This window comes from Silurus aristotelis (assembly GCF_946808225.1).
Source record: "Silurus aristotelis genome assembly, chromosome: 24".
NCBI lineage: Eukaryota > Metazoa > Chordata > Actinopteri > Siluriformes > Siluridae > Silurus > Silurus aristotelis.
The window spans coordinates 10455993-10483591 of record NC_139597.1 but is presented as its reverse complement, the minus strand read 5'-3'; the positions used below and the strand labels follow the sequence as shown (position 1 = coordinate 10483591).

At 37.9% G+C, this 27599-nt stretch overlaps 2 protein-coding genes across 4 annotated transcripts in view; both read left to right on the top strand.

Annotated features, from left to right (window-relative positions):
- Positions 1–27599, top strand: part of cct2 (chaperonin containing TCP1, subunit 2 (beta)) — a 92053-nt gene that overhangs the window by 7000 nt on the left and 57454 nt on the right. The gene's annotated exons all lie outside the window — the stretch shown is intronic.
- Positions 326–24683, top strand: pacsin2 (protein kinase C and casein kinase substrate in neurons 2). Of its 3 annotated transcripts, none has more exons than XM_083528573.1 (11): positions 326–657; positions 13613–13685; positions 13774–13930; positions 14306–14541; positions 15239–15391; positions 16023–16198; positions 16880–17000; positions 19166–19284; positions 21329–21463; positions 22511–22695; positions 22845–24683. In XM_083528573.1, exons 2-11 carry the CDS (start codon positions 13632–13634, stop codon positions 22955–22957), a joined length of 1449 nt encoding a protein of 482 aa, XP_083384699.1. In that variant the 5' UTR covers positions 326–657; positions 13613–13631; the 3' UTR covers positions 22958–24683. The 3 variants fall into 3 exon arrangements, with proteins under 3 accessions (XP_083384699.1, XP_083384701.1, XP_083384700.1); XM_083528574.1 differs by lacking the exon at positions 326–657 and adding an exon at positions 11784–13167 and having other exon boundaries at positions 13451–13685; XM_083528575.1 differs by lacking the exon at positions 21329–21463 and having other exon boundaries at positions 354–657.

The following is a 27599-nucleotide window of genomic DNA, read 5'->3' as shown; positions in this document are numbered from 1 at the left end:
CTTCACATTAATCGGTACCCAAGAAGTAGCTGTCAGTTTCAAAAAGGTTGGTTACCCCTGCTTTAGGGTATGTAATAATGATGATGGGTGAATGTGAATAAATCTGGCAATCCTTCTTGCCAAAAGATGATTCTGTTGGGATCGAGCATTACAATTCACTTTATTCATTTTTAACTACTCCTTCAGGAGTCCTCTTTATTTAAGCACCAAAACAATAAAGTAAATAAATTAAATAAAGCAGAACTAATTTGCAATTTTTGTATTAAATAATAAATCATGATGTATGAATATGTTTAAATCTGGCATCCCTGCCTGCCAGAGGAGGCTCCTGCTGGGACTGAGCATTATGATTCACTTAAACATCTCGATTAAGATTAATTTCTTTAAGCACCATAAACCATATAAATGGATAATTCATAAGATAATCATTTTATTTAAATAGAAATGTGATTTTGGATCGCTTGGCAAAAGCCTTATGTCGTTTAATTGACTCTCCTAAAATTGAGTCGATTCGTTGACGAGTCACGAGATCCGAGTCCTGCTGCCTCTGCAGGCATTCGGCCATGGAGTGGTTATGAGGAACAGGAGCAGAGCTGACGAACAGATCAAACAAACCACCGTATTTCGACACATTTTCATCCTTCAGGTTGTACCAAGGTAAAAAAAGATACCTCACACCACGTTTAGAATGAGCCTGGGGCGGTTTTTGTCATTAAGATTCTATTTTTGAGTGTGTAAGTCTGTTGGAAGTTGTGAATAGAAAGCTACGGTTAGTCGCTAGCCAGTTTAGCTGCGTTAAACGGTGATTCAATGTTTAAAAAAAAAAAAAAAACGATAACGTCTGTCTAACAAACCAGGCTGTCTGTTTAAAGTCGATAGAAATGTTATTTCGGCTTTTTAACAGCTCGGAGAAGGATAAAGGAGAGAATAGAAACTTGTAAAATGGTCGAACATGGCAGTACATGTCAGTGTTGCTCACCTCAGTGAAACAGGGTCTGGGCTTGTTGGAGATCCAGCCCTCTAGTCCCATGTTCAGCTAGAAATGAAGGTGTAGGAGCTGTTTTATTGAGTGTTTGGATGGAAAAAATGTCGAATACTTATACCAGGTCTAACATTTTTACCCAACGTATATATGTTCAGTATAGAAACCATGCTTGTTTCATGGCACCACTTCATAACGTGTAACATCCCGACTTACTAATCTTATTACATTTTTTATTTATTGCGTTTTACTGCTTGATAATATATATTTTTGTTTTGTATTGCGAGACCTGACTAAACCAGGCTTAGAAAGGCGGGGCAGGGCAATGTGAACGTTTTAAATGGGGTAATACCAAATCAGCCCCTGCTGGACATCTAGTGCACTATTCAGGTGTAGGAGATCTTGTTCTATACCTGATGTAGTGACCTTCTTAAGGGAGTATTGAGGCGTTTTAGACGAGCCCTATGTCTGCTGTCAATACTTTCTTGACAGTGTATTTATCCAGAGTGTACCCCTTAGGTTAGGTTTTTCATGTATTGATCTCTCTGAGAGGAGCTTACATTATTTTTTATTATATACAGAGTCTGTATTAATGAGAAGTTTGTCTTTTAAAGCAATTTAGTCTCCCTTGTAATACATAACCTTGAAGGATGGGAAACAGCTGTCAGTACTAAAAATGGCAGTACAATCTAAGCCTGTGTTTGTTAACTTGTGTTAATCTTAACTGCGATAAAAGTGTAACCTTGACTAGAAACATTCGAAGCAAACAATTTATAGGTTGGTAATTATACGGTGATTACAATAAAAAAAAAAAAAAAAGGCTCTACAGCCCACAAACAGCAATATGTTTTAGGAAGAAGTGAAAGCACCCTTGTGCCCCAGTGGTTCCTGCTTTTGTTGAGCATAAAAGCATCAGGCTAAGAGTTTACGGGGAATCAGGAAGTAAGCTGGAAAAGCCCACAGCTGTGGTGATCTGCAACTTTTCCCCTCTTTGTTATTTATAGTGTTTCCCTTCATTATGACGTCCTCTTATTTCCATCGGTACTGGAATGCTGAGTAGGTGAGAGAAGGGTAGATGTGTCCTCATTGGCTTACAGTTACCTCTTCATGTATCATCAAACACCCAGCCACCCTCATTCCATCACTCATTATCAATCACACCACTGCCATCGTTCCATCAGCAGTCACACATGCAACCATTCATCAATCCAATCACACAGCTACTGTCGTTCAATTTTCTATCTTATCACACAACTACCATCGTTCTATCTTTTATCATCATTCACTCAATTACCATCGTTCCATCATTCACTATCAATCGCACAGCTACCATCGTGTGTGTTTTTTGGAAACTTGAGTAAAATGGCAGAACAGTTACCTTTGAAGTTTATAAGATTATTTTGTGTCTCATGAACCGAAGCCACTGTACAGAGATTTTCTTTGGTTGTGGACTGTGGCAGCTGCAGCAGCTGGGGGTGCTGACTGAAACACAGGGGAATATTTGCAGCACAGGCTGTGTAGTTTTACAGAAATGTCTGATAATATTCCCACAAATGTCTTCTACACATAGCTGACAGTACAGCTGCACGAAGGACACTCACTCGGAATTGGTCTCGGGAATTAATAAGAGGTCATGTAGGGTCAGTGAACTTTGGCCGACTTTCATTCCCACAGGAACAAAAGAGAAATTTCCCAATAAGGTAAAAAAAAAAAACTACTTGTGAGGTTTCCTCATGGGAGCTCCCTGTTGTGTAATTCTTGAAAAGTCAATAACAAAATTCAAGAAGATAAAAGTGAAATTAGAAATGATATAAACTTAAGATAACAGATTTGACACATTATATTCCCTGTGTAAGGGATCATGCAGATTAATATTGGGAAAGATTTTTCTGAAGAGGTTCTTGCACAATACAATCCTGGTTCAAATATATTTTGGAGGGTTGAAGTTTTAAAAATGTGAAATATCTGGGCGGCTGTGAATCATTGTCATAGATTTTGTTTAGCTCTTCTTATTGACGTTATTCGTTATTTGTTTCCCTGCTTCCAGTTGCCTTGCACCATAATTTGATTACCACAGTTATTCCGAGTTTACTCGTTTACTCAAGCTCTTTACTTGTAGGCAAATGTATTTGTGGTGGAGTAAAATAGAAATTAATGATCCATTTATAAAAATTATTTCTAATGGCCATAAGCCAGTAGTTTAGCTTTTTGTGATCAATGATGACACTTGTGAAGTGCTTGGTGCTTTTTCTGTTTGGAAATGCACTTTAACTCTCTCGGATTGTCTTCATGCACCAGTGAGTTTTACGAATATAAAGTATGACCAGAAGCTACAATAGTTAGCCATTTTGGTGAAAATATGTTTAGTATGTTTTTTTTATTCACTATTTAAAAACAAGGTCTAAGTGTAGTGCGATGTCATGTTTGAAGTTTTTGGTTAATTGAATTACTTTAGTTGGTGGAGTAGGATGGAGATGGGGAGATATGATGTCCAAATGATTAAGGATTTTTATATACAATTACATACTGTATTATGTAAATGAATTATAAGAAATTGGTCTCGATCTATCTAGCGATCTATCTATCTAAATATTTTTGTAAAAGTCTGACTTTTGTGGTCACATTTTCTAAAATATATTTTCAGCAAGTGTGATGGCGATAATATGAAAATAACGCTTTCCTCCAATAGAAATAGGTAGAAAAGGCCTGTGATCTAAGAACATCAAGCCCTCAATTCTCAGCCCCAACATGGTTTCTGGGAAGCTCAGCCAAATATGCATTACTTTGTGATAAGGCGCCGTGATTTCTCCCCAGACACTCTAAAACATAAACCAGATCCTTAAAAATTTAGTTGGTCTGATAAATGTAATCGTAGTGTGTGTGGAATCTGCACAGGTTTGAGGTGTAGCACACAGGGAACTTACATTAATCATGCGTGTCTGTGACTTCACAGCTTATCAGTGTTTTCACACACAGGTCTTATACACAATGCTCACGTGATTGAGTACTCCAAGTAGGGGCCTGTGATTGCTTTCTGTGTCGTTATTTCTTAAGAATCCTGCTGCATAATGGGAAATTATAATAAGGCTTATTGAGTGCTGGGCATTTTTGAGTTTTTTCCTCATTACACTCGTTAAAAGACTGCGAATTGTTGCTGTGAGGATACTGTTGTAATTGTGTCAGAGTTTGTCTCAGAGTTTTCTATATGGGTGTTTTTCAATATGACAGCTTCCAGACGGTTTTCTGTCTCATTTGTGTGGCATTCATTGTCACTATTTTTTTTTTCTCAAATTCATTCCATGATTTACACGCTTAAACAAGTCATACATATTTGCTAGATTTTTATATATTTTGTTCCTCTTTTTTTTCACAGCAGGATGATGTATTTCACAACATCATATCTGTATTTCCGTTTATTTGAAATCCCTGTACACTAAATAACCAATTCATGTGGCAGCATTGCAGTGCAAAAACTTGCAGATACAGGACAGGAGATTTTTGGAATATGTGATCTTACTCATTATGACTGAGGCATTATTGTTGGTGCCAGTCGTGCCAGAGAGATATGTTTATATCTCCTGGGACTTTTTGTGCACATCGGTTTTTAGATTTTATTCAGAATGGTGCAATGAACATCCAGTGAGCAGCAGTTCTGTTTATGGAAATGGCTTGTTGATGTGTTGATGAGAGAGATCATTTGAGAATGGCCAGACTGTTTTCAACTGACAGAGAGGCTGCAGTAATTTGAATGAACACTTTGAACAATTGTGGTGATCAGAAAAACATCTCAGAAAACATTGATCTGTGTGGCAGATTTATGTTTATTAAGCTACAAGGGTGTTAGTAACGTTCTTACTGATATCTGCATGTCTTCCTTCACCACATCCATAAACCTCCTCCTTGGCTTTCCTCTTTTCATCCTTCTTGGCAGTGCCAACCTTAGCATTCTCCTACCAATATACCCCGTGTCCCTCCTTTGCACATGTCCAAACCATCTCAATCTCGCCTCTCTCACCTTGTCTCCAAAATGTCCTACATGCGCTGTCCCTCTAATAAACTAATTTATAATCCTGTTTATATCTTCAGCTCTGCTACCTCCAGCTCCACCTCCTGTCTTTTACTCAATGCCACTGTCTCTAAATCAGATAGCATCGCAGGTCTCACCACAGTCCTATAAACTTTCCCTTTCACTCTTGCAGACACGCTTCTATCACAAATCACTTCTGCCACTCATCTCCACCCACTCCACCCTGCCTGCACTCTTTTCTTCACTGCTCTCAGACTCTATTACTTTGCACCGTTGACCCAGGTACCTAAACTCCTCCACCTTCACCACCTCTTGTCCCTGCAACCACACTACTCCGCTTCCCTCCCTCTCATTCACACACACGGACTCTGTCTTACTCCTACTGACTTTCATTCCCCTTCTCTCCAGCACGTACCTCCACCCTCTTTAGGCTCTTCTCAACCTGCTCCTTTCTTTCACAACAAATCACAATATCATCTGCAAACATCATAGTCCATGGAGTCTTTGTCAACCTGTCCATCACCCCTGCAAACAGGAAAGGGCTCAGAGCTGATCCTTGATGTAATCCAACCTTCACCTTGAACCAGTCTGTCGTTCCTACTGCACACTTCACTGCTGTCACACTGTCCTCATACATGTCCTGCACCACCATTACGTACTTCTCTGCCACACCTGACTTCTGCATACAATACCACAACTCCTCTCTCGGCACCCTGTCATACACTTTCTGTAAAACCACAAACACACAATGCAACTCCTTCTGACCTTCTCTATACTTCTCCATCAACATTCTCATAGCAAATAATGCATCTGTGATGCTCTTCCTCAGCATGAAACCATACTGTTGCTCACAGATAATCACTTCTGCTCTTAGCCTGGCTCCCACTACTCTTTCCTATAACTTTATTGTGTGACTGATCAACTTAATTCCCCTGAAGTTACTGCATTTCCGCACACCTCCCTTATTCTTAAAAAGCAGTACCAGCACCCTCCTACTCCATTCCTCAGGCATCCCCTCACCTTACAAAACCTTAAACAATCTGGTTAAGGTCTCTGAGATTAAGTGCTGGGAAAATTTAATGCTGTCTGCTGCCACAGACATCCAGTAAAGTTGTGTGCATTCAGATTTGTGGTAAAAGTTTGGGGAAGAACCCAATTACTTTTATTTATAAAATGTAAATCTTGACAATATATATTTGTATTGTTGTAGTGTTGCAATACTGTTTCACCTCCATTTTCCGTTATGACCTCCAAAGGTATTTGTCCTGGTTTGAAATACTAAAAAAACAAAAACAAAAAAAAACACTATTACAAGTAATCATTTACACAGTTGTTCTCCTCAGTCTATATTAACTATCTAACTTATTATTCAGTGGTGTGAAAAAGTGTTTATTAATATTATATTGTGTTATCTTTTACTATTAGTAAAAGCAAAATTATTGAAGCAAAACAAAATCCAAAACTACATAGCCCTGTGTGAAAAAGTGTATGCCCCCCTGTTAAACTGTGGTTTATCACACCTGAGTTCTATTTCTTTAGCCACACCCAGGCCTGATTACTGCCACACCTGTTCACAATCAAGACATCTCTTAAATAGGAAATGCCTGACAAAGTGAAGTAGACTAAAAGATCCTCAAAAGCTAGACATCATGCTGAGATTCAAAGAAATTCAAAAACAAATGAGAAAGAAAGTGATTGAGATCTATAAGTCTGGAAAAGGTTATAAAGCCATTTCTAAAGCTTTGGGACTCCAGTGAACCACAGCGAGAACCATTAGTCACAAATGGCAAAAACATGGAACAGTGGCGAACCTTCCCAGGAGTGACTGGCCGACCAGAATTACCCCAAGAGCACAGCGACGACTCATCCAAGAGATCACAAAAGACCCCACAACAACATCCAAAGAACTGCAGGCTTTACTTGCCTCAGTTAAGGTCAGTGTTCATGACTCCACCATAAGAAAGAGACTGGGCAAAAATGGTCTACATGGCAGAGTTCCAAGACGAAAATCGCTGCTGAGCAAAAAGAACAGAAAGGCTCATTTTAGTTTTGCCAGAAAACATCTTGATGATCCCCAAGACTTTTAGGAAAATACTCTGTGGACTGACAAGACAAAAGTTTACTTTTTGGAAGGTGTGTGTCCCATTACGTCTCACGTAAAAGTAACACCGCATTTCAGAAAAAGAACATCATACCAACAGTAAAATATGGTGGTGGTAGTGTGATGGTCTGGGGCTGTTTTGCTGCTTCAGGACCTGGAAGACTTCTTTGATAAATGGAACCATGAATTGTGCTGTTTACCAAAAAATCCTGAAGGAGAATGTCCAGCCATCTGTTCGTGACCTCAATCTGAAGCGAACTTGGGTTCTGCAGCAGGACAATGATCTAAAACACACCAGCAAGTCCACCTCTGAATGGCTGAAGAAAAACAAAATGAAGACTTTGGAGTGGCCTAGTCAAAGTCCTGACCTGAATCCTATTGAGATGCTGTGGCATGACCTTAAAAGGTCGGTTTATGCTCGAAAACCTTCCAATGTGGCTAAATTACAACAAATCTGCATATATATAAGTGGACCAAAATTCCTCCACAGTGCTGAAACAGACTCCGTGCAAGTTATCGCAAACACTTGATTGCAGTTGTTGCTGCTAAGGGTGCCCTAACCAGTTATTAGGTTTAGGGGCAAACACTTTTTCACACAAGTTCATGTAGTTTTGGATTTTGTTTTCCCTCAATTTTAAAAACATTAATCTAAAAACTGCATATTGTGTTCACTTGTGTTATCTTTTACTAATTTAATTTAGTTTGAAGATCTGAAACATTAAAATATAAGAAATCAGGAAGGGGGAAAACACTTTTTTACACCATCGTGTATTGCAATGTTGGTTATTCTGATCAGTGTATCAGGTTTCATATTTGTCATTTGGCCGCACTCATTTTTGGAATGAAAGTATTTTAGAACCTGTCTAATTATAGACCATGACATGTTTTTAGTGCAGTTCTTTCTGATGCAGTTACATTTTACAAGTGGTAACACAGTGTTCAAACCCGGGGCCCAAACATAGTAACTAGCTCTGGTCCAAATCCGTCTGAGTGAGATGACTTTGATCAGGTTCTAAATAGGAAGTGCTAATCTAAACAAAAAGACAGAACTGTGGCCCTGTGAAAAGCATTGGGTTACAGATATTTGCATATTTAAATCAACAAAAAAAGCTTAATACACCAAATGTTCTAAACTTGTTTAAATTAGACACATTCTTCTCCATGCTTGGTTGAGCTTTGTACATTTTGGAAGATTTAATTAAAATAAAATGTATGTAAGTAACACAGGAATACCTGGTCTAAATGAAAATATTAAATACAATGTTATTACAGGTTATAACTAACCACCTGCTAAACTCTGAAGCGCTCTGGACATGTAACACAGAAAACGTTGGAGAATGGGGAAAAAAATTGGGGAACGGGGAGAAAACAGCGAGAGGTGCAGAGAAGATTCAGTCAAAAAAAGCGGCAGAAAGTTTCCAAAGATTGCGATCATTTCAGACTAAATCATAAAGAAAACACTGTACGGTGTGGATACCGTTTTTAATGTATATTAAATAGATTTTTATATTTTTTGTTTATGTACAGTGTGTTGATAAAGTCCCTGGGCAGTGGCCGTGTAGAGCAGGTAGTGGGGCACGTTTTATAAAGCTGGCGACAAACACAGTCATTTATCATGTGGAAAACCAGAAAACTACATCATGGTGCTGCGTATTTTTGTATTAAATCTCGTGCAAATTTTTTTTTTTAAAGCAACTGTATTTGCATTTTTATGTACCGTAATTTCCGGACTATTAAGCGCACCCATGTATAAGCCGCACCCACTGAATTTGACAACGATTTTTATTTTGAACATAAATAAGCTGCACCTGTCTATAAGCCGCAGGTGTCTACACTGAAACTAATGAACTTTACACAGGCTTTAACGAAAGACAGTGTCTGTTACATGGCTTGTATCTAAACAGTAGCCTACCAAGAATGTCATTGTTCACTGTCTTCCTCCTTCCTTCACAACAATTTCCAAAAACAGTTTTTCTTTTGGCATCGTTGTACGTTTAAAAATCTTTTCTCCTGATGCTGTGAAAAACTGGTAAAAACCCAGGAAAAATCCATAAATGACCCGCTTCATTGTTTAAGCCACGGGGTTCAATGGGTGGGAAAAAAGTAGCGGCTTATAGTCCGGAAAATATGGTAATATGGTTAAGTGTGCCAAATGGGTTTAGTTTTTACAAATATTAGTTTATGCAATTTCGGCAATAAATGTCAATTTTTCTAAAAAAGAAAAACCAATTACTTCTTGATTAAGAGATCTGCCTTATTTTCTTAATTAAGTATTGCTCTTTAATAAAGAAAAAGGACTTCTGATTAATCGATGGAATAATCGTAGAATACGCAATTACTAAAATAATCAGTAAGCAGAAGCCCTACTTAAAACCATAAGCCAGTGTGGAAGTTTTGATCAAGGGCTAGGGTTAGCACAGTCCTGTGTAGAATGTAGCTGCTCTGTTAGTGTTTTGAGGATCTTCAACAGTGTTTTTGTAACTAAGCGTCACTGTTGCCAAGGATGTAAAAGTGTGTTTGTGTTCAGTAGGAGGGAACTTCAAGAAGCTGCTGATTCAAGATAATATTACTAAGAAAGGTGATGAATCAGCCAAAGCAGACAAACTTATAATTATCAGTCTTTCGAATGGCTTTATTACTGTTTTTGCTTTAAGGGAAACTCCTGACTGTGATAAATATATGAGCACCTATAATGCTATTTGTGGCATGTGATAGAGAGAGAATATTTTGGGTACTAATAGAGTTGGCAATAACTTGATAAAACAGCAGTGTAATATTATTAATGGACACATGCACGTTCACCAGGCTTAGCCATTTTATCTTGACATATATCACCAATATATTTAATTTGTTGTAATGGCTATTCAGTTTAATTGTGCAGTAAATGACAGCTTTACATATGTGTCAAACTGGTGAAGCCAGAAATAGAAACAGAGTATAACTATGTGTAAAGAAACCATGTGAGGTTTACTGTAATCCAAACCAAACACCCCAGACTACAGTCAAATAGATACCACATGGCAAAGCAGTAACTGTTGATGCTAATGCAAACACATGTAGCCAGGTATGGCCAGAACTTTGCAAGAATCATTAATGATGAGTTGAACTTCCCTCTTTACTCAAGCGTTTTTAAAATGATTGCTCAAGCACAATGAATGCATATATCTGCCAAGTAGACTAAGCAGACCTGAATGAATGAGTGTGTGCAATCGTAGATCAGGGCGCTCTTTCAGACATAAGTTATTGGCAGTCCACTCAATCAGTGAGCATTGTAGAGAAATCCGAACAAATGCCTTGCAGCTTTATAAACCCTTCGAGAAATTTGACATAATTTTCATGCTGAATATATTTTTATAGGTTAGCTGATAACGTTTTTCTCTCTTAATATGCCACAGCTGGCATGTGCTTCCTCAGAGACACATAAATCATAAATCCAGTCAAGGCCAACTTCTTAATTTGTTGGTTTGTCACAGGGCAGCAAAAATCACCTGGACATAAACATAAGCTTGCAGAGATCCACAGTTTGCTGGTGTCGCTGTGATTGACAGGGAGTATGCTATACCTCCCACACTCCATATACTGAAGTATTTAGGTTTAAAAAACATTCTCTTCGCTTGTTGGATTGTTTTTGTTACCATTGTTGGCAGCTCTGCTAAGTTACAGGGAACAAACTGAGCCAAAGGACTAGGCTGTAGCACTGTAACAATATGTAAGGTTTTTGGGACATTTAATAGTAGCGGTGTATTCTCCAAGATTGGTTGCTTTCAGTATTCTGTGTGAACACCTGATTAACATTGGTTTACCTTAAAATTCATTAATTCTTTTGTAAATATTCCGGGTTCCCCCCCTTCCTTTCGGACGTTTGTTCAATGTGGAAGGTATGTAAGTAACTTAAGAGTAAATGTTTTATGAACGACTAAGTAAATGTTATATATGATTGCCTGAGGGTGCTGTTCCACAAAAAGGGGTGGTCTGGGTTCCGAACCATGCAATCTGAAAGAGATTTAACCTTTATTTACTGTAGGTGCAGGAATCTCATAGAATCTCCTGTATTTTTGTGGGTTGCAGGCCACATATTTTACCATAAGACCAAAAGATTTGCTGTTAGCAGTAGTTAACCTCTATATTCCTGGGAAGATGTCTTACTAGATTTTGGATTGTTGTTGTGGTAATTTGTTCTCATTCAGCCACAAGGGCCTTCATAAAGTCAGGTACTGATGTAGGGTGAGGAGGTGCAGTCAGCATTTAAATTAATCCCAGAGGTGTTCAGAATCAGAGATCTATCGCAAGCTATTTAAGATTTTCCACTCTAATCCATGTGAACCATATCTTTATGGAGCTGGCTTTGTGCACAGGGGCAGTGTCCTGCAGGAACAGGTTTGGGTCTCCTAGTCAATTAAAGACATCCTATACAATGGTGTGCCTCCAACTTTGGATAGCAGTTTGGGGAAGAATCACATATGACTGGAAATGTCAGAAGTTCCAATACTTTTGTCTGTATTCTATTCTTATTTTTTAGCTTCTATAATCTTTTTATTTTATTATTATGCGTTGCTGGTAAATTTCAGTGATTTACATGAATTTGCCAAAAGCTTTGTTTATCTTTTTTTCATTAGTGTATTTATAGGATAATCAATTATGAAAGAGGATGGATGGATGGATAGATAGAGATGTCGATATCCTTTCAGACTATATTGCCTTACTTGTGAATTACCTCAGAATTACTTCTCTTAATTCCTTCATCTTCTTTTTGGTACTTGCACTGTGAAAACAAGCCACACAAAATGAACTAAAAGATTAATGAGTGTGAATACGCTTAGCAGGGGAAAGCCCTGCTGGGAGCTGACACTGCTTTGGATGGGTGAGATTGTCTGAGGCAGAGAGGAAATGATGCTTGAATGGATGTGGATGAGTGTCACAGAGGAGTCTCTGTCAGTGGTGTTCCGTTGCAGTGCTTGTCCAAGCAATGGAAAAGGTTTTCATGGGTGGGCTCTGAATGACAAAACCTGTATGTTAGTGCATCTGCTTTCTGACTTAGTGGCTTCCAAAAAATATTTACTCTCTTACACAAATCTTTATTCTTTTTTTTTTTTCTCAAAAACTTGCACACCGCTGATTTTTTTTTTTTTTATTATTATTTTTTTTAATCTCAGAACACATCCTTTCCCCTTTTTGGTCTGCCTCTTTTCTGCTTATTTCCATCATCTAAATGTAGCTGACCAAGCATGTTTATACTGTTTGCATCTATACTAAAATATTCAGGAGCCAGGAGTTCATTTTTCAAAATATGTGCATAAATCTTTTTGTTCGAATCGAATCTGTGTGTCTGTGTATATGTGAAAACTGTACAATGACTCAGGGTCATGCTTTGTCGATTGTTGCTGCGCCTATAAACACACTGACCCCATATGACTGACTTGCATAAATAAGGTGATTAAATAAATCTTTCCTCTACTTTTCTCCATGTGCTTCTCCACTTATACCTGGCTTCATATAATACTGCTTTAGAAATATAATCATGGAAAGTATGAATTTCCCTGCTGCTGCTCTGATAAGGTCCATCAGCGGGTGTGCAGCAAAGTGTGTGTGTGTGTGTGTGTGTATGACTAATGTTGTGTAAATCAGTGTCGAACGGGCAGCGGTGCTGTAAGAATGGCAGGATTTTTCATCACTTCCTCTGGAAAAATGTCTCTCATTAAGCCTGTGACAGATATCTCTTCATGTTCGTATGAGTGTGTCACAGTTGCTCTTGCAAGAATAATGTTAGGAGCAGATTTCCTCATGCCTCGTGCTATTGTACACTGCCTTTTGGCAGCACACCACTTAGCTACTTTGAAATACTACCCTACAAATGCTAAACAGCCTAGAACTCTCAATGACACATTGTCTGAGATTTCAAGGACGGCACAGGTGGAGAAAGTTATAACCATCTCAGTGCAGAGTTACTGCAGAAACCATGCTTTATCATACTTTATATTTAAAGTTTTCACATTGAAAAATCCCCGAATGATTTGTGTAAGAAAGGATTCCTAGTTGTATTTCCATGCTTCACCACTAGTGGCAGATATACAGTTTACCAAGCAATGACAAGCTACCCATGACATCACAGTACACCGTCCTCCACCAAGAGTATAAAAGGCCAGAACACAGAGCTGCTGCATGCATTCAGCATCACGTTACCCACTTAACAGGAGCTAGCAGAAGACAGTAAGAATCACCTCATATACAATCAATTCTATACCCAGTAAAGTAGTGTTCTGAATCCTGTATCCTGTTTTTACTGATGCGCTGGGGCGAGTACAATCCCCTGATCAGCGCATACTAGATAGTGAGAAACTAGATAGGAAAGCTTCCTAACATTTGGTCCTTCGAGCCGGATAGGAAAACCTCCTAACAATTTGCATGCAACGTTCCTTGAAACCTTTTTGATGCAAACGTCAGAGGGACATGATGACGAGATGCAAATATACATGAACAAAATATGTTTTGTTTCCTTTTTCAGATAATCCAAAAACGCAGCCATGTCTGACTACACTGACTCTATGAATGATGTCTCCAGTGACAGTTTTTGGGAGGTAATATATACTCATGCACATCATATTGCTTATTTCCAGTTCGACAATTGGCACGACTGTTATCTTTATTTCTTTCTCTGCAACCCAGGTTGGGAATTACAAACGGGCTGTAAAGCGGGTGGACGACGGGAATCGTCTGTGTAATGACATAATGAACTGTGTTCATGAGCGAGCTCGCATCGAAAAGGCATACGCACAGCAATTGACTGAATGGGCCAAGCGTTGGAGACAACTAATAGACAAAGGTGAGGACCTTACTGGGCTGTAAGGAATAGCTGAAACATTCCAGGCAAAAAGCCAATCCTGTTATAGACACTCCCTCAGTTATCAGTTTTTTATTAACAAGATTACGTACTGCAGTTATTTTTCTCTGTAAGGTGACCTCTGAATTGGTAGCATTATTTTTCGCTCTGCAGATTGGTTGAGTTATAGAACATCCTGAATTGATTTGTTTACTTCATTGTGATTGGGAGGAAAATACATTTTGGCACTAAACCGTTTTTTTCCTCTAAGTCCTTGTGTTGTTGATTAGTGCCTTTAAGGCTGAGAGTGTGTCGCTCATACTTAAAGCTAAATAATCATGTTGGGCTGATTTTGTACAATGTGCTATTTTATTGCAGGACCTCAGTATGGGACAGTGGAGCGGGCCTGGTGTGCCCTGATGACAGAAGCGGAGAAGGTCAGTGATCTCCACATGGAGATAAAGGGTGTGCTCATGGCTGAGGACTTTGAAAAAGTGAAAAACTGGCAGAAAGATGCCTATCACAAGCAGATGATCGGAGGGTTCAAGGAAACCAAAGAGGCAGAGGATGGCTATCGCAAAGCTCAAAAACCTTGGGCCAAGAAACTTAAAGAGGTACAGCCTGACACCACAAACAAAATATAATTTTTCCCTAAATGGAGATTAATTTGTCACAGATTTCTAGATATGTCTTGACTCTTTAATAAAGATACTCACTCACGTTCCTGTGTTATTGGACACAGTCCCTACTTCTGTGACAGAATGCATGGTTAGCGAAACAACCGTATTAACAGGTCATGTTTTGATTTACACCAATAGCTTTCAATTTCTAAATTTTTATTTTATTAACAGGGTGCTTCTACATAAACTAGAGATATTTAGTGCTTTTCCACTACAAAAGTGTTCAGGTCCATGTTTTTAAATGTGCTTATATAGGTGAACTGTTGGCTCAGCTAAAATATACTATTAACTGAGTGCAAAGCTGTAAATCTGTAGTTAAATGATGGACACACTGTCCACTGCAGTGTCTGAGAGTGGTTGTTTGAGCTGTTAAAATACTGGACTATTTGTTTAATTCTTTATTAACTTCAACTGTGTGTTCAAGTTTGTGTGGCACTCTAGTTATTTGTTATATCAGTGAGTTTTAATGTACTGATTTACAGATAGTGACTTGCTGAATTCCTGGCCATTCCAGAAGAGACACTATTGTACAATTTACTTTTACATTTTGGTACGAACCAGTGTGTCAGTGCAAAAGCACAGGTATTATGGTGTTATTGATTTTATGAGCACACGCTCCCTGTTTCTTCAGGTGGACACAATGAAGAAGGCCTACCACACAGCCTGCAAGGAAGAGAAGTTGGCCACAAGCAGGGAGAACAGCAGCAAGATGGAGAGCAACAATCCAGAGGCCCAGAAAAAGCTGCAAGACAAAGTAGAGAAGTGCCAGCAGGATGTCCAAAAGGTCTCTGTGTGTTTCTCTCTGTGTGTGTGTGTGTGTGTGTGTGTGTGTGTGTGTGTGTGTGTGTGTGTGTGTGTGTGTATATATGTTTATTTATGCAGGCATGTTTGCAAATACATATAAAAGACAGTCAGGTGGATAGTAATTTGTGTAATTTATGTGACTGTCTTAATTTTTTTAAATGTGATTAGCAAAACAATAAAAAAAAAAAAGGACTGGCAATTTTTTTTCTAAACATTCAAAACATTATTAGTTTAAATATTTAATATTTGATTTTCCCTAGTAATATTCACTTTGTGTGCCATTATAAAGCTGATTGCACTACACTGTGCATTTGTAAGGTGAGACTTAATCACTTTCTCCAGCAAAGAGTTTACAGAAGAGATAATAGCATAATGTTATCTGAAATGTTTTTGCTGGTTTTGCAGGTAGATTCTCAATGCCATGTATTAGCCTTAATCCAGAGGATATAAAATAATGACACAAATTCTTAATAATAAACTCTGTCCAGTATAACATTTTGTCAATAATATAAAACATATGGCAGTTGTTCACTTTGCTTGTGTGTGAAATTGGAACAGAAGACATTATGTAATGTACAGGTTTGAATGTTTGTCTATGTTGGACACATCAGACTAAGGAGCGCTATGAGAAGGCCCTGGATGACTTGGATAAGGTTACACCTCAGTACATGGAGAACATGGAGCAGGTGTTTGAACAGTGGCAGCAGTTTGAGGACAACAGACTGCAATTTTTCAAAGAGGTCCTGCTGGAGGTCAAACAGCACCTTGACTTAGCTTCCAATCACAAGTAAGAGAGATGCACTGTACACTTTATGCATGGCAGTGTGTTTATTTGCATACACAGATACTGCTTGGGCACATATTTCACATATGTACATTTAGTGCTGCATTAACAAATATATTTACTAAAGGGCAGATTAGAGCTCAAAAAAATAATAATCCAGACCCACAGGTTACTACTGTTAATTCTTCTCTCAAGCAGAGAAATAAAATGTTTTGTTATTTATTTTTTGTTAATTTCAAACACGCTATCTCAACCTCAATTAAAAAAAAACACACAGCTTGTAATTTTCCCAAGAAATTGTAACATGATTGTTGCAAAGTGCTTAAAGCCAATGTTCTTCCATAAACCTAAAATAAATGTTGAAACACTTATACCTAAAACAATCGAAACATCACCACACCACTTTGAAACAATAATATATGAAAATCAGCACATTATTATTAACCTTTTATTCATTTTATAGTCAGAAACTACTGTCACAGCCATGCTGTATATAAAACTTCTGACCAATCAGATTTAAGAATTCTGCCCTACTGTGGTATAAATAGGCCTTAGGTCTTAGACTACTTTTCTAACCACCAAATGACAAGTTCTGTATTTTTTTTTATTTATTGATTTAAGTATTTATTTATCAGAGTACCTGTTGCACTGTGTGATGTCCTGATTGTGTCTTTCATCACTCAGGTTCCAGGATGTGTATCGGACACTGGAGGACACGATCCAGGCAGCGGACACAGAGGAAGATCTGAAATGGTTCCGTGCTAACCATGGTCCGGGGATGCCTATGAACTGGCCTCAGTTTGAGGTACACACACACACTCTTACACACACACACACACACACACACACACACACACACACACTCACTATAAGTCACTGTAGCAAAAGCAATAGAATGCAGAAAACTGGTCAGACTTGTATATTTGAGACAAATAGAGAGTCTCAAATCTTCGAAGGCAGTTACTTTGAGGAAACTCTTGCCTTTTTAAACAATCTGTAAAAGAAGACTTTTTTTTTGTTTAGAGAAATTTTAGCTTCTGGTATCAGTTGAGCTGTAGGAAGAGAGAGAACCAGTCTGCCAGGATCTCCCTAGAATTTGCATCTGTTTTCATTAAGTGCATAATGAATATTTTTTTTTTTCCCCTCTTGTTTTTTATTTTTTTCAGTTTTTTATACACCTGTGACCTGCAAATATGACGGGGGGAAAACAGCTGAATATAAATAGTGTACATCAGAAATGGGTCTCTATATAATAAACTGACATTTAAGTGGCATGGGAGACACAGAGCACCAACATATTTGCTGTGAACAGTGACCATACATTTTCAGCTTGTGCTTTTTTTGCACACACCACATGCGGTCTGTGCATTGCAGTAGCAACAATGAAAAAATTAAGCCATAAAATTAACCAAGTAAGAAACATGTATTTTGTAATATTACTATAACCAGTTACCAAATATAAAATGGGCAAATTACTTAAACTGTTGAATGAACAGTGTGAATTATGGCACTTTTTTGTCCCAAAGTCACCAAAATCTCTTTACACACAGTCAGTTAATCAAGTTTTTAGTTTTCGTTCATGATGTTTAAATTGGTGTGTCAGAGACATTGTGAATGGTCGTCTCAGTCTAAGGTCATTTTCGTTCAATTTTAATAGGAAAAAGTGCAATAATTATAGCCTCACATTCCAGCTTCAGAACACAGCATGTGGCTCAGCCTTCAATCAAGAAACAACCTCTGTTATAGACTGCAGATCAGCGTGTAACCTGCTGCTAAATGGTGTTATTTCCCAAGAAGTCTGGTATTTTCCTGACTACCGCACTCCTCCCTCTTTAATCCAGAAGGTGGATTAAGCACAGTCACATTTCCATAAGAGAAAGGTCCATTGTAGCGTTTTATGAAGTTTACATTTTGTAATATTTGCCTGTGTGTATGCTTGTGTGGAATTTTTTTATCTGTTCTAATTTGACAACAGAAATTTTAAGTCCTAATGAGCAACCAATAATAGGTGTGATGTACCACCTCCCATATTTATTTTGTATTGCTGTAAAATCAGTTTTTAGCCATTTATTTTATAACCAAATTAATCACATTTCTAGTCAACCTGGCAACCTAGGTTACAACACAATGATGAATGTGCTAATTCTGTCTCCAGTTGCTGACAGCTGTTTTTTGCAGTTGGGGAAAAAAAATACATTACATAGCTTCTTCGCTTTAAATTAACACCCAAAATCCGGTCACAGTATGTGCAACATTTCATGTGCGTTCTTGCACAAAGGATTTTTCTGCACATATACTGTATGGCCTGACAGAAGCCAAAGCACAAGATAGGATTTAATGTAGAAATCAACAGCAAAGTCAAACTGATAAACAAATCAGTGGGAAACAGTAATTATTCTGCACATGTGCTCTCTGAATAAGGACAAGTTTGATGCTTTTTAACCTTTAGGTTTTTTCTTTGAATAGGTGTTTTGTCAGCTGCTCTCTGAAGTCTATTTTGTAAGCCATTAAGGAGCCAATTGTAGCTTAGTAGGTGGGATTTGCACCGTATCCAATTATTTACTTAACCGCTTCCTTACCAGAGACTTTTTTATGGGTGATATTGTCCTCTAAAAGTGTCATTTGGTGTCAATAAAATCAATAAGAACATGTCAAATGTTTCGTCTTACCAAGCAGGTTTTATCTAGCAAAATCATTTTGTAATTTCATTTGGTAAAACAAATAAATAAAATTTTTTGTGTAATACATTTACATACACATACACAGTTTTGTGATTGGTGCAGAATTATGCTGGCCTAGCTCAGACTGTATTTCTCATATTCAATTATCTTTTGCTCGGTGAAGATTTACTAAGCTGCTTCATCACAGTGTGTGCAGTGCATGTGTGCTTATTTAGTTTTCTGTTTTATTATTGACGTGTGTGTGTGTGTGTGTGTGTGTGTGTGTGTGTGTGTGTGTGTGTGTTACTAGGAGTGGTCTGTAGACTTAAACCGAACACTGAGTCGGAGAGAAAAAAAGAAGCCAAGCGATGAAGTAATGCTTACAGGCATCAGTCAAACTGGAGAACGAGCAGCCAAGACCAGTAACAGGTAACCGGTATATTCCTCTCCCTCAATTAAAAAGAGTCCCTTTGTTGTAGTTTCTTCATTTATACTCAACTATGAGAGTTAGTAAGTATCAGTGTTTACACAGAGGGTAATGTTTCATTCAGAATTTAGGATGCCAAAATAACGATCATCTGTGTGGAGCTGCACAGTTGTGGAATCAGGCCTTAAAGGAAAATCTAGCATTTTTCAAATGTCAAAATCTGGAGTGCACTGGAAGCATAATGACGGTGTTGAACACAAGCTCTTTTACTCAAACAATAAAGGTTTATGTTCAGGCATACCTAAGCTGTTCTATATGCATTTTACAAAACATATCTTGTTTACTTAGCTATTATTTTAATGGCATAGTGTTCTCCCTTCACCAGCAGGTGGAAAAGTCAACACTCTTGTTTGTTTGTTGTTGATTCTTTATTACAAATCCCTGCTTTTTAAAAACTAGATATCCAAAAGCACATCTTGTTCATATACATATTTTAGGCTTAATTTAAAAATACCTACCTGAATTCTTTTTAATGAGTGAGTGTTTATTTCATTTTTTCTTAGTCCCCTTTTAATATACTTTTCAGATCTTTGCAGTGTATGAGTTAGCTTTTAAAAGAGTGGCCACACAGGATGTGTGTGTGTGATATTTGGAGTGTGTTTCCTTGGAAGCATAGACTCATTTATTTAAAATGAAACAGGAAATTTAGCATCCTATTCCAGCACAGATTAGATAATCAGCCCTGCCAACTGGTTAAACAGATGGAAATGCGTGTAAAAATGCTCGCTTATGACAATAACGCCTCTGTGGGCTATTTCCTAGGGCAATTTAAAAGTAGCTCCTCTGTAACTGTGTATATGCAGTGGGAGTTCCCTTTAAGAATGTGAAGTATGCCAGAACTGCTTAACCTTTATTTAACCCGGTAGGCACAGTTTAGAATTGGGCCTCGTCCACAAATAGGAGCTTATCTTTAAAAACAAATTTTTTACCTTCCCACCTTAAAATTTTTTTATTTATATATATATATATAATTTTTTACGGTGGGGAGGTAAAAATCTTGTGTGTGTGTGTGTGTGTGTGTGTGTGTGTATATATATATATATATATATATATATATATATATATATATATATATATATATATATATATATATATATATGATTTTTACCTCCCCACCGTAAAAAATGATATATATATATAAAATGTATATTACACATTAGATTAGATTCGAATTTATTGTCATTGTTCGAGGTGCCAATAAAATGCAGTTAGCATCTACTATAACAGTTAATAAATAAGGCATGAGGTCCATATATACAGAGATGAGGGTGATTAGGTGCAGTAGGTAATAATATATGGTATATATAGTAATATACAATACATTGTGCAAAGATTATATATATATATATATATATAAATTCTGAGCAAAAGATTTAATTTATTCAAATTTATACTTCTCATCTATGTGGCAGAAGCTTTTCATTCTGTCTGTAGTTACGTTCATGCATTTGTTGTGTATGCTTAAGTAATTAAGTAATAATTTCATTGTATTTCGACATACCTGATAAGATGATTTGATGCAAGACTAACAATAAAACCTGTGTATTTGAAAGCGAGAAAATGAGAAATGTGGGGGGAAAAAAATACCGCATTCATTTGTCCATTGACCAATTTTCCTTTATTTAAAGTGGGTCTGTCACACAATTAACCGTTGTCTGATCACACTGGTTATAGTGTGTCTTAAGGCAAAGCTTTAGTGCTGTCATTTTGTGACACCAGAAATGATATGGGTAGAGGCAGGCCACTGCTTGAAATATTAATGAGGCACAGTGCAACACTCAGCACAGCAAATATATTATAGTTCCTCAGTAAAAAAGAAAAGAGCTGGTTGCCTTGTTGTAAACACTGTTCTGTTGTTGTGAAGTTGTTAATCTTTGTTCTGATGTCTTTTTAATGCACTGCTGTAGAAGCTGGTGCCATAGTGTCCAAACAGACTCAAGAGGTTGTATGCATGTGTCACAATCCTGTTTCTCTTCACATTATTAGCTTGACTGTGCCGAGTAGCACAGAACCGGTGGGCTTAAACCCATTTGACGATGAGGAAGACGAAGAGGAAATGCCGGCAGAGCAGCCCAACAGAAGCCCAGCCAGTGTGAAAAAAGAGGAAGTTGTTGCCAAAATGTTGGTGAACAGAAAGCACCTGCTACTGTTCCGCTCTTGTTCGCTGCATATCTGCATTCCCTCGCTGCGTTGTTGTCTCATGCCCGTCTTGTTTGCGATCTTTTTGCTTTTCTTTTCCTCTGTTCTTTTTCTCTGCATGGTTACACAGTGTAGATCATGTGTTGTTTTACACACGTGCACACTGTGTCCTGTGTTTTTGGTCCACAGTTTGACCTAAGTGGGAGCCATACAGCTGTTCAGTCAGACCTATTTTGATCAGTACCAGAGATTTCACATGGAAAAATAATTGATTCTAGGTTAGGGCTGTTAAATAAATTGCTTCAAAATATTTCAACTAAGTACTGCTGCACTAAAGCAAAGTAAATAATGCGGATTTATTTATGCATCCTAAAAATAAATGTTTAATAGGTGAAATAAAATATGGCAATTGTTTAGCTTTTGGTTTTTTTATTTTTTTATTTTTTTATTTATTTTTTTAGAATCATTGTAAAAATTACATTAGACATGCATGTGAAATGAAAACCTGCTTCGTATAAGATATTATATAAGACATTTCTTACACCTAAAGTTAATTCATAGTTTTAATCAACTTGTAGCAAATATGCAAAATGATCTGACTGTAACGCTGCTCTTACTTTTGTCCGATTTGTCGCATGTGTTCTGTCTTTTTCTCCTCTGTGGTCATTTAAAAGAATGCAGACGGGTCTTGAGTGCCTGATATTTGCCTTGTGGTTTTGAACCAGCATGTTAGATGGATTCTGGTGTAATCAAAGTTGTAAATGTCACAATGATAAACAGGTATGCTGTTCATGGAGGGAGAGCCTGAGCTTCTGAGTGGTGATACTGTGGCATGTGCTTGGGCTTTTGCTTGGGGTTTTTGTGTTCGTTAGTTTCTTTCACTCAAGGTTGTTATACTTTGTCCCTTGTCTCTGTATCCTCCTGCCTTCCTGTTTCTTTTGCCTGTTATGTTCGACGTCTGAGTGTTGCACGTCCTGTTCTGACAGCTGTCATTTGTTTATCGTTCTGTGATGTTCTGTTTTCCCACAGTACCAGCAATGTGGAGAAGACACAGGATTGCTCAGATGAGGAGACAGGGAACCCTTTTGCAGCGGACACTAATGAAAATGGAAATCCCTTTGAGAAGGAGCCATGTTCTCCCAAAGTTTCTGTTCCTGTCCGAGCTCTCTATGACTACGAGGGCCAGGAGCAGGACGAGCTAAGTTTCAAAGCAGGTAAAGAAGCGTAATGGCTGCAAAAGGGAATTTCAGTGATATGAAAGAATCCACCAACATTATATAATATTTACTCATTCATGCAATTATACATTGGTATTTGTAAATACTGTTTTGTCTTAATTCTCATCATTTTCTCTGTCTGAAAGGTGATGAATTTATTAAAATCGGAGAGGAGGATGAGCAGGGGTGGTGCAAAGGACGTCTGAAAGATGGCCACGTTGGACTCTACCCAGCTAATTATGTGGAGGACATTCAGTGACCAGAAAAAAATAAAATGAGTGGAGGAATAAAGCTACACCCGAGAGGAGAAGAAAGAAGGGGCGTGGTTATTACTGAGGATGAGAAGCTGCTCGTTATTGCCCCCTTGTGGTGGAGGCTGGACCAACCGCTGCAATAATCCAAAATGTCTTTCCACTCCAATTTGATTAATTCCTCTCTTTTTTATGGAGATTTAGGAGCAGACACCATCCCACGATCTTATCACAAATGCTTTACAAATAGGCTGTAAAAAAAAAAAAAAAAAAAAAAAAAAACAGATTTTCACAAAAGGGCAGCTAAACATGCTGTATTTTAATTACTTATATAAAACACATATCATTTAAGATTCGATCTATGCTAAAAACTGTAAGTAGTCACTGACTGTAGTTTACACATACCAAGTCTGGTCCAAATTCTGATTCTAAAGGCAACACAAAGGCATCTTGAGGCACAGTTCACAGGTTCCTGCTTTCTCTGTTGCTTTTATTTAGTTTGAGGTCAGGAAAACCTGCTCCGTTAGTAATAAAATTTTTGTCCTCCGAACATTGGTATGTTTCCATACATTTATCAAAGCTATATTTTGCTTAACTGCCTAATCGCCAAGACATGCAAAATATATAGTGACATTGTTGCCATTTACTGTATGTTGGACATTTTCAGAGTATAGTAATTTTTCTATAGTTTTCTGCAGTGATGCCACAGAGGAAATCTAGATGTTTTATTATCCAATCAGATTTTACTACTTTTACAAAATGGATGGATGGATTTTTTTTTTTTTTTTTTTGGAATAGTTAGTCTTGACCCTGAGCTAAGCTAAGCTAAAATAAAAAAGCCAGGTTTTATGGTGGATTAGTTTTTCAGGGAAGAGCTAAAGTAGCCATTGTCACAGGTGAATCTTTTTGCTGTTCACTTTCATTGGTAGTGTAAAGTTGGGATCTTTTCACTTCTCCCATTAAAACAGTTTATTTCTTATTTTGCTCCATAGTTTAGTATCAAATAGTTTTATTTTGTTCTTGGGGAAGTTCTCTCACTTGAATTTGTCAGCTTTATTTTCAACCTGCACTGGACAGTACACAGAAGAAAATTTGTTATTCTTTAGTTCAAACTTGTTACAGACACATGATGTTCACTCACATTAAATATTTTACATCGAGAGGGAGAGATATTTAAGGAAACAATGCAGCAGGGTTAAAGTATTTGTGCATGTACATTACAATGAACAAGATAAGCATTTTTTAATTTGATCTTGATCTTGGGATAGACAATATATGTTTAAAATTTAGACTTTTTTTTCAGACTAATTTATGAAATGCCATAAGTGCTTCAGCTCCTGGATAAATGCTGTGATTCAGAATCAGAATGTATATTAAGCATTTATAGAATTTGAATGTTATGAATTTATTTTGTTACCTGTATTATATGAATTTAATGCCATGCTTGCAGATGGTTATTTAGACACACTTTTATTAATATAGTTATTTTCTTTTTAGTGTGTTTTGAGTTTGGAATTGGTATTCTCATCACCATCTGCCCAGTAATGGCTGTGCCCCATTAACACCATCTCATAAGAGTTCATAAATTTTTATTGTATCATCGGTTTGTTGCAATCATTGAGAAGTGGTGTAAGATCTTTAGGGGTTTGGCATGTAAAATTGCAGCTGTGTTTATACAGTACACTGTTAAATGTGTCACCTTGGCAGATGGCAAATAAATGGTTTCAACTAAAACTGTTTCACTGATTTGATTAATTTTTAAAGATTTTTTTTTCTTCTTACAGTAAAAGTACAGAGAATCTAAATGTAGGACTGAGAATATCAAAGCTGTATACTGTTATGCTAAAATTATATGTAACCTAAAGAATACTGGTAGCAGGTGTTTAATTTGACAACAGTTACAAAGTTTAATTTATGAGTAATATACTATTTCCTCACTTCGTCATATTTAATGTGTAAAGTTCACCAAAACAAGTTAATAGCTGTTATAATGCAAGTTGTCTTGAACCATGGAGAGTTGTTTCATCACTAGACTAGACTTTTATTTCCCTTCACTGGGAAACCACAAAAACTGAAATTTAACTACAGCTTTAGCCCTGACCCTGAAAATCCTTCCAACAATGACAAATAAATGCCACCTTGCAGAAAATCATATTGCCAGACACTTTTCTAAATCTTGTCATGGGACAGAAGACCCTGTGCTAAATGAGAGGCACTCAAATATCGAATAAATATAAGGCCTATACAGGTTGGATTTAAACAACCCAGCCATTATGGTTGCACAAGCCAGTGCACTCTAGTGCTGGTCCAAACCTGGATAAATGGGGAGGGTTATGTTAGGAAGGGCATCCAGCGTAAAACGTGCTAAATCAAATACTGTATGTGGATATTAATCAGAATTTCATACCGGATCGGTCGAGGCCCGGGTTTCCAACGACCGCCACAGGTATCGTTAGCCAGCAGGGTACTGGTGGAGATTGGGCTACTGCTGGCTAAAGGAGAAGAAGGAGAGGAGGAAGACGTCTTCAGAGACAGCAAGGAAAGGAGAAGTGGAGGAGAGTGGAGGTTAGGGCTGAGGGGTTGAAGTTGTAGGGGTGATGATAAATGTCATCAGTGTTTATGCTCCACAAGTGGGCTGTGAGATGGAGGAGAAGGAAAAATTCTGGAGTGAGTTAGATAGAGTGGTAGCAGGTGTACCTAGGAATAAAAGATGGGTGATTGGGGCAGACTTTAATGGGCATGTAGGTGAAGGGAACAGAGGTGATGAGGAGGTGATGGGTAGGTATGGTCTTAAGGAGAAGAATATGGAAATGGCAGTGGTGACCTTATTTTAAGAAGACAGGATCATAGGGTGACGTATAAGAGTGGAGGAAGGTACACACAGGTGGACTATATTCTATGTAGGAGATGCAACCTGAAAGAGATTGGAGACTAAGGTATTAGCAGGGGAAAGTGTAGCTAGACAGCATCTGATGGTGGTCTGTATGATGGTTTTGAAGGGAAAGAAGAAGAGGAGGAGAGTGAGGACTGAAAGAAGAATAAGATGGTGGAAACTGAAGGAGGAAGACTGTAGTGTGAGGTTCAGGGAAGAAGTCAGACAGGAGCTCGATGGTGGTGAAGAGGTGTGGGATGATTGGGCAACTACTGTAGAAGTGATAAAGAAGGCAGCTAGAAAGGTATTTGGTGTGACATCTGTAAATAGAAAGTAAGAAAAAGAGACGTGGTGGTGGAATGAGGAAGTGCAGGAGAGCATAAGGAGAAAGATTGGGATTGACAGAGTGATAAGAAAAGTAGGCAGGAGTACAAGGAGATGCGGCAGCAGGTGAAGAGAGATGTGGCAAAAACAAAGGAAAAGGCATATGAGGAGCTGTATAAGAAGTTGGACACTAAGGAGGGAGCAAAGGATTTGTACCGATTGGCCAGGCAGAGGGACCGAGCTGGGAAGGATGTGCTGCAAATTAGAGCAATAAAGGATAGAGATGGAAATGTGTTGACTAGTGAGGAGAGTGTGTTGAGAAGGTGGTGGGAGTATTTTGAGCAGCTGATGAATGACAAAAATGAGAAAGAGAGAGAAGGTTGGATGATGTGGAGATAGTGAAGCAGGAAGTGTATAGGATTAGTAAGGAGGAAGTAAGCAGCAATTAAGAGGATGAAGAGTGGAAAAATATTTTCTTTGAGAATGTTGATGGAAAAGTATAGAGAAGGTCAGGAGTTGCATTGTGTGTTTGTGGTTTTAGAAAAAGTGTATGACTGAGGTTGGATTGGATCAAAGATCGGCTCTAAGCCCTTTTCTTTTTGCAGTGGTGATGGACAGGTTGACGGCCGAGGTCAGACAGGAGTCTCCCTAGACTATGATGTTTGTGGATGATATTGTGATTTGTGGTGAGAGTAGGGAGCAGGTGGAGAAGAGCCTGGAGAGGTGGAGGCCCGATTGAGATGGTTTGGACATGTGCAGAGGAGGGACATGGGGTTTATCGGTAGGAGAATGCTGAGAATGGAGCCACCAGGAAGAAGGAAAAGAGAAAGGCCAAAAAGGAGGTTCATGGATGTGGTGAAGGAAGGTAGTTAGTTGGTTTGAAAGAGGCAGATGTAGAAGACAGAGTAGCAAGGAGACAGATGATCCGCTATGGCGACCCCTACTGGGAGCAGTCAAAAGAAAAAGAAGAAGAAGAAGAAGAAGAAGAAGAAGAAGAAGAAGAAGAAGAAGAAGAAGAAGACAGGTTGGATTTAAACAGTTAATGTATACAGCAATGTGAACCTGACAACTTCCTATTTCCAGAACTCCATTAGAGACGTTTGCAAATTGCCGATTCTTTGAGCCGATTCTCTTAAGCGTATTTCTGAGTCATTTCTTCTCGAAATTACTTTTAAAACGCATTTTTTATATACTAGAAATAAGCTTAATATAAAAGATTTGATTTTATTAAAAGTACATTGCAAAATGTTAAACCTGCCAATGATACATCCATGAGCCAGAATGACTAGAAATCCCCATCACTCCATCATCCGCATTACTGCAACATCCCCATCACCCAATCATTCCCATTATTACATCATCTCCATCACCACCAACATCCCATTATCACTATCATCCCCAACATCCCTATCACCATCACAGTAGAAGGAGTATACTGTAGAGGATAACTTTTT

Coding starts and splice junctions, on each gene's coding strand:
- pacsin2 (XM_083528573.1), top strand. CDS start 13,632: ATGTCTGACTACACTGACTCTATGAATGATGTCTCCAGTGACAGTTTT. Junction 17,001..19,165: donor TGAACTGGCCTCAGTTTGAG/GTACACACACAC, acceptor GTGTGTTACTAG/GAGTGGTCTGTAGACTTAAA. Junction 21,464..22,510: donor GAGGAAGTTGTTGCCAAAAT/GTTGGTGAACAG, acceptor GTTTTCCCACAG/TACCAGCAATGTGGAGAAGA.